Source organism: Hipposideros armiger, unplaced genomic scaffold, assembly GCF_001890085.2.
Source record: "Hipposideros armiger isolate ML-2016 unplaced genomic scaffold, ASM189008v1 scaffold_388, whole genome shotgun sequence".
In the NCBI taxonomy this organism is placed as follows: domain Eukaryota; kingdom Metazoa; phylum Chordata; class Mammalia; order Chiroptera; family Hipposideridae; genus Hipposideros; species Hipposideros armiger.
In genome coordinates, this window is record NW_017731738.1 from 1,043,216 (window position 1) to 1,058,224 (window position 15,009).

The 15,009-nt window shown below is 43.1% G+C and overlaps 1 protein-coding gene across 5 annotated transcripts in view; it reads right to left on the reverse strand.

Annotated features, from left to right (window-relative positions):
* Positions 1–2,162: 2,162 nt before the first annotated feature.
* Positions 2,163–15,009, reverse strand: part of GNE (glucosamine (UDP-N-acetyl)-2-epimerase/N-acetylmannosamine kinase) — a 43,826-nt gene continuing 30,979 nt past the window's right edge. For 3 of the 5 annotated variants that reach the window (XM_019663350.1, XM_019663348.1, XM_019663347.1), the window contains 7 exons: positions 12,418–12,505; positions 11,442–11,652; positions 11,167–11,296; positions 10,593–10,814; positions 8,558–8,740; positions 5,435–5,551; positions 4,300–4,904 (listed from right to left, as the gene is read on the reverse strand). In XM_019663350.1, coding sequence (XP_019518895.1) covers positions 4,669–4,904; positions 5,435–5,551; positions 8,558–8,740; positions 10,593–10,814; positions 11,167–11,296; positions 11,442–11,652; positions 12,418–12,505 — 1,187 coding nt within the window. In that variant the 3' untranslated portion in view covers positions 4,300–4,668. Of the gene's footprint in view, positions 4,905–5,434; positions 5,552–8,557; positions 8,741–10,592; positions 10,815–11,166; positions 11,297–11,441; positions 11,653–12,417; positions 12,506–15,009 lie in introns of all 5 variants that reach the window. The other 2 variants (XM_019663346.1, XM_019663349.1) reach the window with 2 other exon arrangements.

Below are 15,009 nucleotides of genomic sequence, written 5' to 3' on the forward strand. Positions count from 1 at the left end.
AAAAAAAAAAAAGAATAAAATACCTAGAAATAAATTTAATCAAGGAGGTAAAAGACTTGTACACTGAAAACTATCAGACATTGGTGAAAGAAACTGAAGAAGACAGATAAATGGAAAGATAGTCTGTGCTCATGGACAGGAAAAACTAATATTGTTAAAATGTCCATACCACTCAAAGCATTCTGCAGATTCAGTGCAATCCCTATCAAAATTCCAATGGCAGTTTTAATGGAAATAATAACAATCCTAATAAAATTTATACGGAACCACAAAAGGCCCTGAATATCCAAACCAATCTTCAGAAAGAAGAACAAAGTTGGACATATCACGCTCCCTGATTTCAAACTATTACAGAGCTATAGTAATCAAAACAGTGTTGTATTGGCATAAAAACAGACACATACATACATCAATGGAACAGAACAGATTACCCAGAAATAAACTCACACATATATGATCAATTAATTTATGACAAAGGAGCCAAAAATACACAACTGAGAAAAGATAAGTCTCTTCAATAAATCATGCTGGGAAAACTGGACCACGATCTTAACACCATACACAAAAATTAACTCAAAATAGATTAATGATTTGAATGTAAGACCTGAAACCATAGAATTTCTAGAAAACTGGCAGCAAGCTTCTTGACATCGGTCTTGGCAATGATTTTTTGGATTTGACACCAAAAGCAAAGGCCACAATAGCAAAACTAAAAGTGGGATTGCATCAAACAAAAGCTTCTGCACAGCAAAGGAAACCAACAAAATGAAAGGCATCCTACTGAGAGAAAATATTTGCAAATCATGTATCTGAAAAGAGGTTAATATCCAAAATAATATAAAGAACTCATGTAACTCAACAGCAAGAAAACAATCTTAAAAAATGGACAGAGGATCTGAATAGACATTTTTTCCAAAGAAGACATACTGATGGCCAACAGGTACATGAAAAGTTGCTCAACATCACTAGTCATTAGGGAAATGCAAATCAAACCACAATGAGATACCACCCCACTTCTGTCAAAATGGCTGTTATCAAAAAGACAAGAAATAGGGCCGGCTGAGTGGCTCAGTTGGTTAAGAGTTGGCTTGGGAGCGTGCGCGCTGAGCAGCAGGGCCGCTGGTTGGATTCCCACAGGGGCCAGTGACGCGCCCTCTACAGCTAAGATGGTGAACAACAGCTCAACGTGGAGCTGGGCTGCCGTGAGTCACCGTCGCAGGCTGCAGTGGGGCTGCAGTGGGCTGCTGTGAGTTACCGTGGGTGGCCGGCAGCCTGCAAGAGCTGCCGTGAGTTGCCGTGAGACGCCATGCGTGGCTGTCCAATGGCCAGCGACCAACTGCCTCAGCCGGGAAGAGTGCAATGATCATAATACCAACATGGGCCAATGAAGCGGTGTCCTCCACAACTAGACTGAAGAACAAAAGGACAGCAACTTGTCTGTTCCTCTCTCCCAATCCCCCAATAAAATCTTAAAAAAAAAAAAAAAAGAAAGAACGTGCTGGCAAGGATGTGGAGAAAAGAGAATACTTAAGCACTGCTGGTGTGAATGTAAATTGGTGCTGCCACTATGGAAAACAGTATGGAGATTCCTCAAAAAATTAAAAATAGAACTATCGTAAGACCAAGCAATTCCACTCTTGGGTATTTATCCGAAGAAAATAAAAACGGTAACTCAAAAATGTATCTGCACTCCCATGTTCATTGCATCATTATTTATAAGACAAGATATGGAAATAACCTAACTGTCCATTGAGAGATGAATGGATAAAGAAATTGTGTGTGTGTGTGTGTGTGTGTGTGTGTATGTGTGTGTGTGTATGAATATTATTCAGCCATAACAAATGAAATCTTGCCATCTGTCACAGCCTTGAGGCCATTATGCTAAGTGAAATAAATCAGAGAGAGACAAATACTGTATGATCTCCCTTACATATGGAATCTTTAATAAAAGCAAAAAAAAAAAAAAGCTCATAGATACAGAGAACAGATTGGTGGTTGACAGAGGTGAGTGGGTGAAATGGATGAAGGAAATCAAAAGGTACAAACTTCCAGCTATAAAATAAGTCAGGCCGGTCAAGTGGTTCAGTTGGTTAAGAGCTTGCTCAAAGAGTGCTAATCTAAGCAACAGTGGTTCGAGTCCCGGCCCGAGCTGAGCTGCCAACAGGTGGCAGGATGGCTCAGCTAAAAAAAATAAAAAATAAATAAGTCATGGGGATATAACGTACAGCATGGCAACCATAGTTAATGCTGTATCATGTATTCGAAAGTTGCTGAGAGAGTAGATCTTAAAAGTTCTCATCACAAGAAAATTCTGTAACTATGTGGTGACAGATCATATTTATTGCGATCATTTCACAATATAGTTTAAAAATATTACATAATGCTTTCTATTATCAAAAGTTTTTTTTTTCCTTTTGGTTAAGAAATCTATATTAGATGCCTTAAAGAAGTTGTATGACCTTCAAAAAGTAACCAATGCAACAATATAAATCTATACTGGGAAGGGAAATGCTTTTAGCTAATGAGTTAATTAAGAACAAAACAAAATACAAAGTGCTAGGATTTCCACAAGGAAATATATTTATTTTTTTCTTTAGAATTTGGCTCAGAACAGTAACAAAAATATTTACATTAAAATAAATTAAGATATTAACTACACGTAATAATTATGTTAGAATATATTAGCCTATGAGTTTAAAACAAAACTAAGATTTAGTTTTAGATTCAGTACCATCCTTCATATATTTGGGTAGCAATGAATTGTCTGGTGTATAGAGTGATGACAGATTACACCAAGAAACAATTGATGCCCCTTCATAGTATACCATCTTGCTCCAGACACTGATGGCCAAGCAGACAAGCTTCCATCCCAGGAATCACTGGAATGTTTCAACAGTAACGAGGCTGTGGAGATTATTTCAGGGCTGGTAGAGTTCTAGGAATGAGCCAACCTATCTTTTCATATTAACCTACCAGGAAGGAATTAGTTGATTCCTTCATTTTATTTGATATGCTACTGCTGAAACAATGTATTGTAGAAACCTTCAGGTTTTCTTAAAATAATAAAAGTCTGAAAAACATATGCATATGCTTTTTTAGATCATTCAAAAGTACCCATGAAACCTATCACTATCCCAAATACCGTACCAGAAAAATTTATACAGCATAGAGGAATCTTTGATTAACCTTCCATCGGCGCAAATGATCTCCCAGATACATTGCACACAAAGATGCTGCTATGAAATACATCTTTACTAAGTCACACACACGACTGGCGATAGTTTCCAGTAGAGGGAGAAGATACAGAAGCGATGAGTCATGATACTTAACTTAGATATTTGAAAATTTGTGTGCAATGAATCTGTGAGATCAGGTGCGCCCAACAGAGGGTTAAATCAAGTCATTACTAATAACATTCTTATTAAAGCTTTTGGTAGTCTACCTGTAAATTAGAATATATTTGCATTTTGAAACTTTTTGATATGAGAGGTTGGGTGGCTTAGCAGAAAAAGCACAGAGGGGCCTGGGATCAAACCCTGTCTCTAAGACACTAACCATGTAGCTTTAGGTTGTTTAAACACTAAGGCTTAGTTTGGGGTTCTGTAAAACGGGAATTAAAACATCTATGTCACAGATTATGAGAATTTAGAATGATGTATATGAGGGACCCAGTTCAGAGCCTGACACACAGTAGGCACTTAATAAATGGTGGCTATTAGTATTTCTTCCAGGTTGTAATTGACAGCAAAAACCTTGGCCTTTGTACTTTGACAGTGATGAAAACGGAATCTTTATTTAGCTGGAATCCAGATTCACAGATGTGGGCTCTAGATGTAACATACTTGCACAAACGCTGCCTTAACAGAGACTCCAGGGTTGTATTCAGCATAGTATGAAAAGCTACTGAAGGGAGAGCTGTCTGCTGGTCAGTAGCAAAGATCCTTTTGGGATGGTTAATCTCCTTTCAGAGGCTGTAAGACCTAGTGGCTTCTCAGCTGTCCTTAAGAAGATAAGGACAAGGTCATTAAGGCCACTGTAATTCAAATCCGTGGTCTAAAGTTGCTCAAGGTTCTGAGAGAGTAATAAGTGACTTTTGTGTGTCACAGATATGTCCAATATCATGATTGTGGGAATAGTTTCACGGGTATATACATATACTGAAACTTATCAAATTGTGCACTTTAAAAAATACCTCAATAAAGCTGTTCTACAAAAAGTTTACTCAAGCCTTTCATGGTGAGATTTCCTTCTGTTCCCTGACTGGGTCCCTTTCTGCAACCTAAATTTAGGGTCAGAGGAGGAAGGATTAATAATCCAAACTCCAGTATCAAGGTCACGTCCCAAGCAAGGCCTGCAAGTCTGAGTGGCGCATCTAGAAAGCAGAGGCCTAAGTCTTCCTCTTCTACTGTAGCTCCTTTTGGCACAGAAAACTGTGTGACTGGCACTCAGGGTTTGAGCTGAAATGACCCTAGAAAGAGGATCTACAAAATTGGGGGTTGGGAAAAGTGACTTTGGAAGAGTAGACTAAAAGCAAAATCTTCTCTGCCAAAGTCATCTGCCAAATGCCGAATTTAAATTCCAAATTGGCTTCTTAAGAAACGCTCATCTAAAAGACAACCTGACTCCATTGTGGAGCTCTCGCTTGGTCCGTGTCCGCTCCCGGGAGGCCTAGTAGATCCTGCGAGTTGTGTAGTCCAGGACCATGCTGGCGGCGCCAAGCAGGGCAGGGTCCACCAGATCCGAAACCACTACATCCACGTCCTGAACTGAGGACAAGGCCTGCTGGCGAATGACGTCTTTGACAATGTGGATATAGTGACTGGCTAGGATTCCAGAGAGGATCACAAGGGAAGGATTCATAGTGTGGAGGATGTTCACAACCCCGAGACCCAGCGCTGTTCCAGCTACAGGAAAACAAAAAGTGAGTTTTGGGTAGAGCGTCAAATCACAAACGCCCAAGAGGAGGGTGGAAAAGCAGCAGCAGCCGGCAGCAGTCAGTACGTTCACACTATGTGACAAGAAGGCGTACTTTAAAAACTTAATGATTATTTTTTCATATTAAGAATAAATCATTGGGATACTTTGAAATGAAAAAAGCTGGGTATAAATTTGTATATATGATCTCAACTATGAAAAAAATAGAAAGACTGGAAGGAAATGTTAATATGTGATCTCTCCGAACAGCAAAACTCAGTAACACTTTCTTACTCTCCTGTTTTTCTCAAAGTTTCCTAAAAAATGAAAAAGTGTTTTCTTCGTAGTTGTAAAATTAAACAAAAAAACCTGTTTAAGAAGGCAATGCTGCCAAGTACCTTGGAAGCAGTCCCCTCTCTCTCTCAGTAAGCTGGAGAGAGGCCTCTGGACAGACCTCCGGTCCTGAGGGAGCCCTGGGCGGGCGGGGCCTGCGGCAGAGCTGCCAGGAGCCACCACTCACCTGTCCGCAGGATGCTCTGGGCCTTCGCGTTGCCGAGTTTCGCAGCTTGGATGAGATGGAGGGCACCCACGGCTTCGTCTTTAGGCACTGACATCCCTTCCACCAAGAGCAGGTCTTCTGTTTGCACAGAGGTAAGAAGGAGAAGCAGTCATTACTGAGCTGTGGCAGCCTGTGGGGAGGCCAAGGTTACCACTGTGCCGGGGGGCGGCAAGCCCCAAGTGGGAGACTGTTTTCTTTCCACATTTGCAAAGCTCTTTATCCTTTATAAACATCCACATATATTCCCCAGGCCTTTGCTGCTGGTTATACCTCACTCAGAACTTCCCCAGCGGGAACATCTGCAACTCGGACCAGAGCCTCTCCCCACCGCTCTAATTCCCTCACGTCTCACTTCCACATGAAGCCAAGTCCTTGAAGTGTTTCCCCCACAAATTGTCAGACTCCTCTGCCTGCATGCACCTCCTTCCTATCCAACCCAGATGCGATGTGGCATTGTTGCCAGTGCCTCATTCTATGGCAGAAAGGTGCAGCAGCTGAGGACAGACACAGACCTGGGTTCAGCTGCCAGTTCTGCCATGACTGGCTGCACACCCCTGTCCACGTCATGTCACCTCCATGTGTCTCTCTTCTCTGTAAGACTGGGGTAATAATTCCTACCCTAGCAGGATTATTTTAGGGATTAAGTGAGATAATGGACATAAAGTATAATATTAAGTGTGGGCAGTGTAAATGCTCAATAAACAGTAGGTATTTCTGTTGTTATCTATTGACCTTGTCTTTCTGCTCCTCACTTTGCAGGTCACCAACCCAGATCCATCTGCCTAGTCTATTATACTCGGGCTCTGATGGGAGAAAATCCCAACCATGCAGACTGCTACCTACACATCAACCAGTGCTCTCCTTCAGGGGGCCCTCACAGCTGCCCTGGCCGGCTCCCTCTCCCATTCCCACTCATTGCTCTTCTGCTAAGCCTTCACCTCTTAAACCTTCTGCCCCTGCCCCCTCACCCCCCACGATCAAGAGATTTCCATATTTCTGACCCCTCAGATAAAGGACAGCACCAGGCAGGACTTTACTTACTTTTTGGTCCCCGCCTATGAACACATCAGTATATGCACACTTCACTCCTTCATTCCCTCTGGGCCTGCTGCCTGGGCTTTGCACCCATCTCTTCCCCTCCCCTTCAGGGGCCTTCCTGTAGGGACCAGCCTTTCTCTCCTGCATTCTCAGCCTCTGCTTCCATTCCCACTGTCTCTTTCCATCAGCACATACAAATTCCATGTCCTCAAAACATTTCTTCCCTCTACTCAGTGTAGTCAGTCTTCTACCCCCACTATTGGACTGAACTTTGAGACATGCATTTGCCTCCAAGGGGGCAAAAAAAATCTTACTCTTTCTATACAGACAGTATATAATCATAAACAGATAAACAACCTATCTGTGGTATTAAAGTTTCATGCGGTGAGATGATTAGGAAAAAACCATCTAAACAGGCTCCTTGTTGGGGGGTGATGATAAAAACGAAGTTGGGACCAGCAGAGTTGCTCAGTTGGTAAGAGCATGAGTTCTGAACAACAGGGCTGCCGGTTCGATTCCCACATGCGCCAGTAAGCTATGCCTTCTACAGCTAAGATTGTGAACAACAGCTTGACCTGGAGCTGGGCTGCCGTGAGTGGCCCATGAAGCGTAGGCTGCAGTGGGCTGCCGTGAGCTACGATGAGTGGCCGGCAGCCAGCGTCAGCAGCCAGCAGCCAGCAGCCAGCGAGAGCTGCCGTGAGCGGCCGTCCAATGACCGGCGAGCAACTGCCTCACCTGGGAAGAGCGCAATGATCATACCAACATGGGCCAGTGAAGTGGCATCCACAACTAGACTGAAGAAGAAAAGGACAACAACTTGGCTGTTCCCCTTCCCCGATTCCCCAATAAAAACCTAAAAAAAAATAAAGTTGAAAAATAAACACTGTTTCAGAGCTTCAAATGATGTCCTTATTGGCCAACGCCAATGAACTTTTCTGATTTTCTCTTACTTATAAGCAGTAAGTACTTGGCACTGCTGACGACCTCACTGAAACACTCTCCCTTTTTGGCTTCTGTGACTGCCCTTTCCTGGCTTTCCACCCTGCCCTCAAATGCTGATGTTTTGCTGGATTCCATTTTTGATTCTTGCCTCATTCCGTCTCATTCATAGGTTTAACTACCACCTCAATGCTGATGATTCCCAAACTCCTACCTGTAGTCTAGTCATCTCTGAGTATCAGTATCAGACCCCTGTAGCCATCTGTCTTCTATACATTCCTACTTGCATGTCCCCACCATCACCTTCCACCAAAACCTGTTTCTCCTCTTCTATTCCTAACCCCAACCTGTCCATCCAGAAAACTGGAAGTCACTCTAGAACTGTCCCACTTAAAGCCACCCTCCATTCTACTACCATTATTTAACCCCCAGAAAACAAAAGTTCGAGTTTAGTGAAGAATCTAAAATTCAGATGTTTCTTTTCCTCTAAAATTTTTCACTGGCTTCTCCATGGCCGCTAGTCCTGGCTTACCTCTTACTACACTATACTCTGCCTTGCCCTTTATGTACCCACAGCACTGTGTTTCCATAACTTGCATCGCTAATTCTATTCACCCTGACTTGCGACCGCCTACCCTACCAGGTGGGGAGGGAACACTGGTGCCCTTACATGCATCTGTATTCCTTGGTTATCGAGATTAAATGACTCCCTTGTGCGTTAGACTAGAAACCATCCTAACATGTCCAGAAACAGCTTTAATTCAAATAGATCTTTCAGAGTTCAAAAACTGTAATATGTTCATTGAATTCTTCATTAAAATGTGTATTCAATACCCACACTGTGCAAGGGGCTGAGAAAACAAAAATGAAAGAAATCTTCCCTGCTATCCTGGAGCTCAAGAGCCCCATCCATCTCCCCCACTGGAGAGGAAGAGTGTTATGTGGGTCAGGACCAAGAAGACGTCAAGCTTCAGTATGTCTGAGCCCCCCTTTTCCTCTAGGGTGAAAAGGTTAAACGTTCTGGCTTTAGTGTTCAGCTCTTTTTGGAATCTCTAAAGTACTTGTCTACCATTTGGCTATTCAATTCCTCAGGGGAAAGAAACCAACCATCATGCAGCTTTTTTGCTTCCCTCTGCAAGGCCATCCCAGAGGCATAGGCTTCAATGCACCCGTGACTTCCACAGGAACAGTCAGGCCCGTCCAGAGACACAACGAGGTGGCCAAGTTCTGCAGCACAGAAGGAGCTTCCATGGATCAGTTCATGCTGGTGGATGATTCCCCCGCCAATCCCTATGGTGAAAGACAACGATCGTTGAGGTGGCTCTTCACTTGAAACAGAAAACTGATATGGCAAAGCCTCAGCTGTTTAGCAAAGCTTTGGAATGTGAGGTTCTATATAATGCCACTTTCCTGGATAGCTGAAACTTACTGAGTACCACAACTTTATTTGGAATCATTTTGGATAGAAATAATTTGAGCAGATCCTCTGATACCCTGCACCACATCTGCTCAGCTCATTATGATTTCAACCTCAGCTGTGGCAGACAGTTCTGTGTAAGCTCATACTCACCTGGCGATGACAGTACACCACCTCTAGCACACGCTGCCCACTGTTCTCACCAAGGCCCCCTCCACCACTAAGTAAGCACTTAGTCAGCCATACAAGCACAGTGCCCAGGGGCAGCCTTCAACCAAGGCAAGACAGCAGCCAGCAGATCCAGGTGCCCAATTCTGGATGCCTTTCTGCAGGCTTCTTGGGAGGTGCTGGTAGATTTCAGCCCCCGCTGCCCTCAAGGCAACTTCGGTACTGTATCCTCTAATGGCTCTTCTGCTCTGTTCTACACTTCCCATCCCCTCACTCCTGCTTCTCAGGATCACCTCCAAAATAAAATACCTACATCTAAATCTAGTCTAAGACACTGCTTTGGGGACAGGCAATCTTTCTAAAGTGGTATTATTATACACCACCTGCTTTCTTAGAGAATATGAAATATACTTTTGCCTCTTCTTAATGCCATCATTTCTAAAACTCTATGATTCGGTAATTGTGAGTATTAATGTCTTTTATGGAGCTTAGGAGTTACTAAGGAGCACAGGGCATTCTGTCACCTTAGAAGGCTCTGCTTTTTAGAGTTGTCCTGCCATATATTACTTCTTGTGGCACCTACTCAACCACCACCACCCTAATTTGCAGCTTATTAACTGCTCTGAGCTAGGAAAAGATAGCCAAACTTGCTAAAACGGTGTGTGCGTCTAAGAGAAGTGCATGAGCTTCATGGGGAGGTGGTCTAATGTCAAGTTTAAGAGCACACGAGTTTTGAAGTATGGCACATCTGGGATCAAATGCTGGCTCGACCACTTACTAGCACAGTCTATTTCCTTATTAAAAAAATAAATTGGGACATCAGAAAAAGGGCAGAGTAGGGAACTCTACAAGTCCATCCTTCCACTAAAGCAATGAATAAACTGGCAACTGTCAGAATCAACTTTTTTGGAACTCTGGAAACTAATCAAAAGTTTGCAACAGACAGGGGTATGCTTAAGAAAAAAACAACTGAATATTAAAAAAGAAAGCTTTGGTCCTATCACCCCCTCCTCCAATAAATTGGCAGGGCCTTGAAAGACAGCCCACATTCCCAGTACAGATGGCAGTACTGGAGGGAGCTGAACGAATCTTATTCTGAAAGAATTGTGGTGGTTTATCTTGACCAGCTTGGTGGATCCTTTTATCTCACCTAATTTCAGAAGTCTCCCAGGGCTCAGGGGGCATTTGTCAAAAACATTTAAAGGCAAAATATATCTATTAGTCTCTGCTGCTTAGGGCAACTGATTACAGTTGGGGCAAACAACATACTAACCAAAAAGACTGGGAGGAAAAGCTGGGAAGTGAGAAGCTTTGGGGAATAAGGACTTTGAATATCTCCGACAAGTTCCTGAGAATTTATAAGGCCACACACATGCTCAGTACCAGGCACATGCTCAGAAAAGAGCTGAGCAGCCCCTCAGCTCTCACGGGTGGCTCACCTTCAAGCTCCACTCAAGCAGGCTAAAGCGGAGTTGTAAACTACCTGGCTGAGTACTGGAGATGTGGGTGCCCCGGCACAAACTAGCTCCTGAACCGGCCTTCTCTGATTCCTCTTACCTGTGCCGGTGATAAGTGTCACAAAGTTTTCCAGGCCCTTTCCTTGGCCAAATTTCCTTTCCGCCATGGCGGCACAGTTGCCATCATTGTCTACCCACACGGGGAGATGCAAAGTGTCAGAAAGGGGGGTCCTAAGGTCCACAGAGTTCCATTCTTGAATCAGTTTGGTTGAATGCAGCACAATTCCTTCCCGAGGATTTACACGGCCACCTGTGGATATACCTGAGCTCCCCCACAAACACAAGGAAAATAATTCTAATTAGCAATCTTAGAAAAGTGTGCCAACTTTCCGGCCTTGGAACACAAATTAATTCTCCCAAGATTTCCAAAAACAAAGATTACCAAGACTGCAAGGAAATGTCACGCAGTTCTGAGCTAACTGTGTAGCACCCAGATTTACAGTGCCATCAGTGCTTCTCCCATAATGCATATGGTGTCCTGGGAAGACCCCTTGCTTGGGGCCCACAAATAGAACCTACAGCCATCCACACACAGGACTCAGTCATGCATCACAACTCAGTAAATTTTGTACATTAAGATGAACATTTCTTGGATATGTGATTCCCAATCTTACCTACTCCCAAAATTCTGCAGTTTAGTTTTACAGCTTCTGCTGCAGCTTCTACACACATCTGTAGGATTAAATTAATCCTCTCTTCATAGGTTTTAGGATTGAACTGAGTATACTTCTTAACTATTTCACCCTAAAAGAGAAAAAAACAAGATCTGTCTGACTGGTCTTAGCTAAGGAGCATATGAGTACGTTTCTAGTTCTGCCTTCCTACCATACATTTAAAAAATCAACTACTCATATGAGATATCAAGTGAAGACCTTAGGAGTTCTTTTACCTTCATGCTGACTATTGCAACTCGGAGGTTCGTCCCACCAAGATCAACAGCCAAGGCACTCAGAGTTTCAAGAATATGGTCAATGTCTTGAGAGATATTCTCCTTCACAGGAGGAAAGCAGAATTTTTTTTGTAGTGGTTCTTGAAGATCGATAGATTTGAGAAACTTCAAAATCCTTGGAACAGCATTTCCATCTCCATATATCTTTGAACTGCAATATCCAAAAAGTCAATTAAATTAAATGCTTCTCTCATACATGCTAAATGATATTGAGGACATGGTAGTACTGGAATCTGAGACTGGAGGTAACAGTTTGTCCTTTTTCCTTTTAAAATAACAACATCTGCATCTCTTCAGCAACATAGTAACTAAGTAGCTTCATGTCACTAATGAAGTGTCTAATTCCACTGTTGATTGAAATAGAACTATTTCCAGCCTGGGATACCATTAAAAAATGCCTGTATCATCAAAGAAAAATTATCTTTGTTAAGCCAATTTCAAAATATAACATAGTTTGAGACAATGAATTTATTTTTGTTTTTAGTTTTTATCTTTACATTTGTGGGGGGGGAAAGTTATTTTCAGGAAAAAAACATTCAAATACAGGAAAATATCATTAATTTGAAGTAGAAAGGAGGACAGTCTAAATTAAAATGCTGAACTAGACTATTTTCAAAGAAAATCAGTTACATTACTTTCTAATACCTATGGAAATTCAAAGTAGGCTAAAGAAGTATTTCCTAGCCGAAGTGCTATGTTAATTAACTGAGACAAATAAATAAATTTTTATCCATTGGAACCCTTGGTAGAGTAATGGGGGTATATTAGCAAGCTCTGTCTTACCAGCAGCTAGGGACTCCTAGTGATGGAGAATGAGAACTCTGCTGGGATGATTAAACAGTGATCACAGCTTGAAAACGGTGCCCAAGGCACCTCCCCTTTTAAATAGTTTTTTAAACAGAAGGTATATACTCACCAAGGGTACTGTTTACCAAACTGAAGGTGCAACGCTTGCAATATTTTGTCTTGGGTATCAGCATCCCGGACATGAAGGACGTTCTCCCCTAGGTAAATCCAATGACACAGTACAATGACTCAAAAGTGGGAATACCCAAAGAATAAAGAAATTAGCAGTGTGTCATGCTCATCGTTAGCCCTAAAACCCAGAGGACTTCAAGTAAGTTGTCTTCTTTTAGACAAGCATCAACTTTTCTACTTTACACCTTTTAAAGCACTCTCAGCAAGATATCAAATACTTAAGAGCACTAGGGTCCTTTATTCCCAAAGAGAATAAGTCAAGTTTTTGTATGCTTGCTGAAATAAAGTGAATTAATCTAGTACCCAATTGTCACTCATTTAGTTATCCAGTATGTCCACTCTTTCAATCTGCCCTCCCTTCCATCTACTCAGCCAGTTGTTCGATCAGCTGGTCAGGCCAGGTTGGTCAGCTGTTCAGGCAGTCACTTTCTCTCCATATATTTTCTGACCAATGTGAAGAAGTACAGTGAACTTGCTGTGTTTTTCAACAGACACGGCTAAGAAGAGAAAAGCAGAAGTGTGGTAGCTGGAAAGAGGTGTGGGTCAAGGAAGGGGTTGTTTGTATTGTTTTGTTTTGTTTTGTTTTAGCTGAGCCATCCTGCCACCTGTTGGCAGCTCAGCGGCTGCTCAGCTCAGGCCAGGACTCGAACTGCTGTTGCTCAGAGCTCAAACTCTTTTTTTTCTTTTTTCTTAATATTTTTATTGGGGAATTGGGGGGATGGGAACAGTGCTGGGGAATTGGGGAAAGGGGAACAGACAAGTTGCTGTCGTTTTGTTCTTCAATCTAGTTGTGGAGGATGTTGCTTCACTGGCCCAAGTTGGCACCATCATTGCACTCTTCTCTGGCGAGGCAGATCAGTCGCCGGCTTCTGGACGGCCGCTCACTGCGGCTGCTGGCCGCTCACGCTGGCTGCCAGCCACATACGGTAGCCCATGGCAACCCACTGCCACAGGGGCTGCAGCCTACGCCGTCTCCGGTGACCCACAGCAGCCCAGCTCCAGGTTGAGCTGTTGTTCAGCATCCTAACTACGGAGGGCAGTGTCACTGGCCCTCATATGCGGGATCCGAACCAGGGCCCTCTGGTGTCCCAAGCCAGTTCCCAACCATCGCGCCACTCGGCCGGCCCAGAGCTCAAACTCTTGAGCGAGCTCTTAGCCAACTGAGCCACTTGGCCGGCCCTGTATTGTTTTGATTTTCAGATATGGGCACGTTTAAATGATGAAGAAGCTAAAAATACATGGAAGAGAAAGGATAACTGATAGGTCCCAGAGAAGGCAGGAGGGGTGATTTAGAACACAGAAGGCTGAGCAGTGGACAGGCAAGAGACCCCACATCTCACACCCTCCAATGTAAAGAAGGTAAGAAGGATGCATGAGCATTTGTTTATATAAAGTCTGGAGGCAGAAAGTGCAGGGACTGCTTTTGACAGAAGACCACACTGCCAAACTCAGTTTTCAATTCTCTGTTCACATCTTATTTGAATTCTCACCAGCATTGAACACCATCTCCTGGAAACACTTTCTTTTCTGGGCTTTTATGATACCCCGCTCCTGGTTTTCCTTCGACCTCACTGGCAGCTTCTTTTCAGCCTTCCTTGATGGGCCTTCCCTCCTTACCAGAACTCTACATGTTGAAGAGCTCCAGAGGTTGGCTCTGAGCTCCATACTCTTTCCTATTTACATGTTTTCCCTGGGTAATCTCATTTAGTTCCTTGGTTTTAAGTACAATCTTTGGCAGAGTGTGCTGTTATTCTCAATATCCCTTCTCTGTACTCATAACAGAATTTTTAGATGGGCTTCTGACTACCCAGCTAAAGAGTATATTCTTCGGCTTCCCTTGCAGCTATGTGGCCATGTGACTGCCTTCTGATAGGATATGTGAAGAAATACTGCAGCTTCCAGGCTGCGCTTTTTTTTTTTTTTAAAGCTGAGCCATCCTGCTACCTGTTGGCAGCTCAGCGGCTGCTCAGCTCGGGCTGGACTCGAACAGCTGTTGCTCAGAGCTCAAACTCCTGAGCGAGCTCTTAACCAACTGAGCCACTCGGCCGGCCCACAGGCTGCGCTTTTAAAGGGAAGGACATCTTCCCCTTCTGCCCTTCCCAATGGCTAACATGTGGACTTGACATCAAACCGATGTGGATATATGTGGACCTGACAGCAAGATAGATGGAAGCTAAGTCTCTGATCACTGTGGAGCTGCCATACCAGTAAGAAATAAAATCTAATTTATTTAAGACACTATTATTTTGGGTCTCTCTGTTATAGCAGCTGAACTGATATCCTAGCTAAATACCATCTATATGCCAATTACTCTCAAATTTGCATCTTCAACTCTAACTCTCCCTAGAACTATATAACTGCTTACCTGCCATCTCTACTTTGATATCTAATAGTCATCTCAAACTTAACAAGGCCATTCGAGAAGTCTTAATTCCACCCCCTCCCAAATCTGCCCCTCCCTCAGTGTTGCCCATATCAGAAAAGAGTACCCCCACTTCTCAATTAAAAAATCTAGGAGTTATTGATTCCT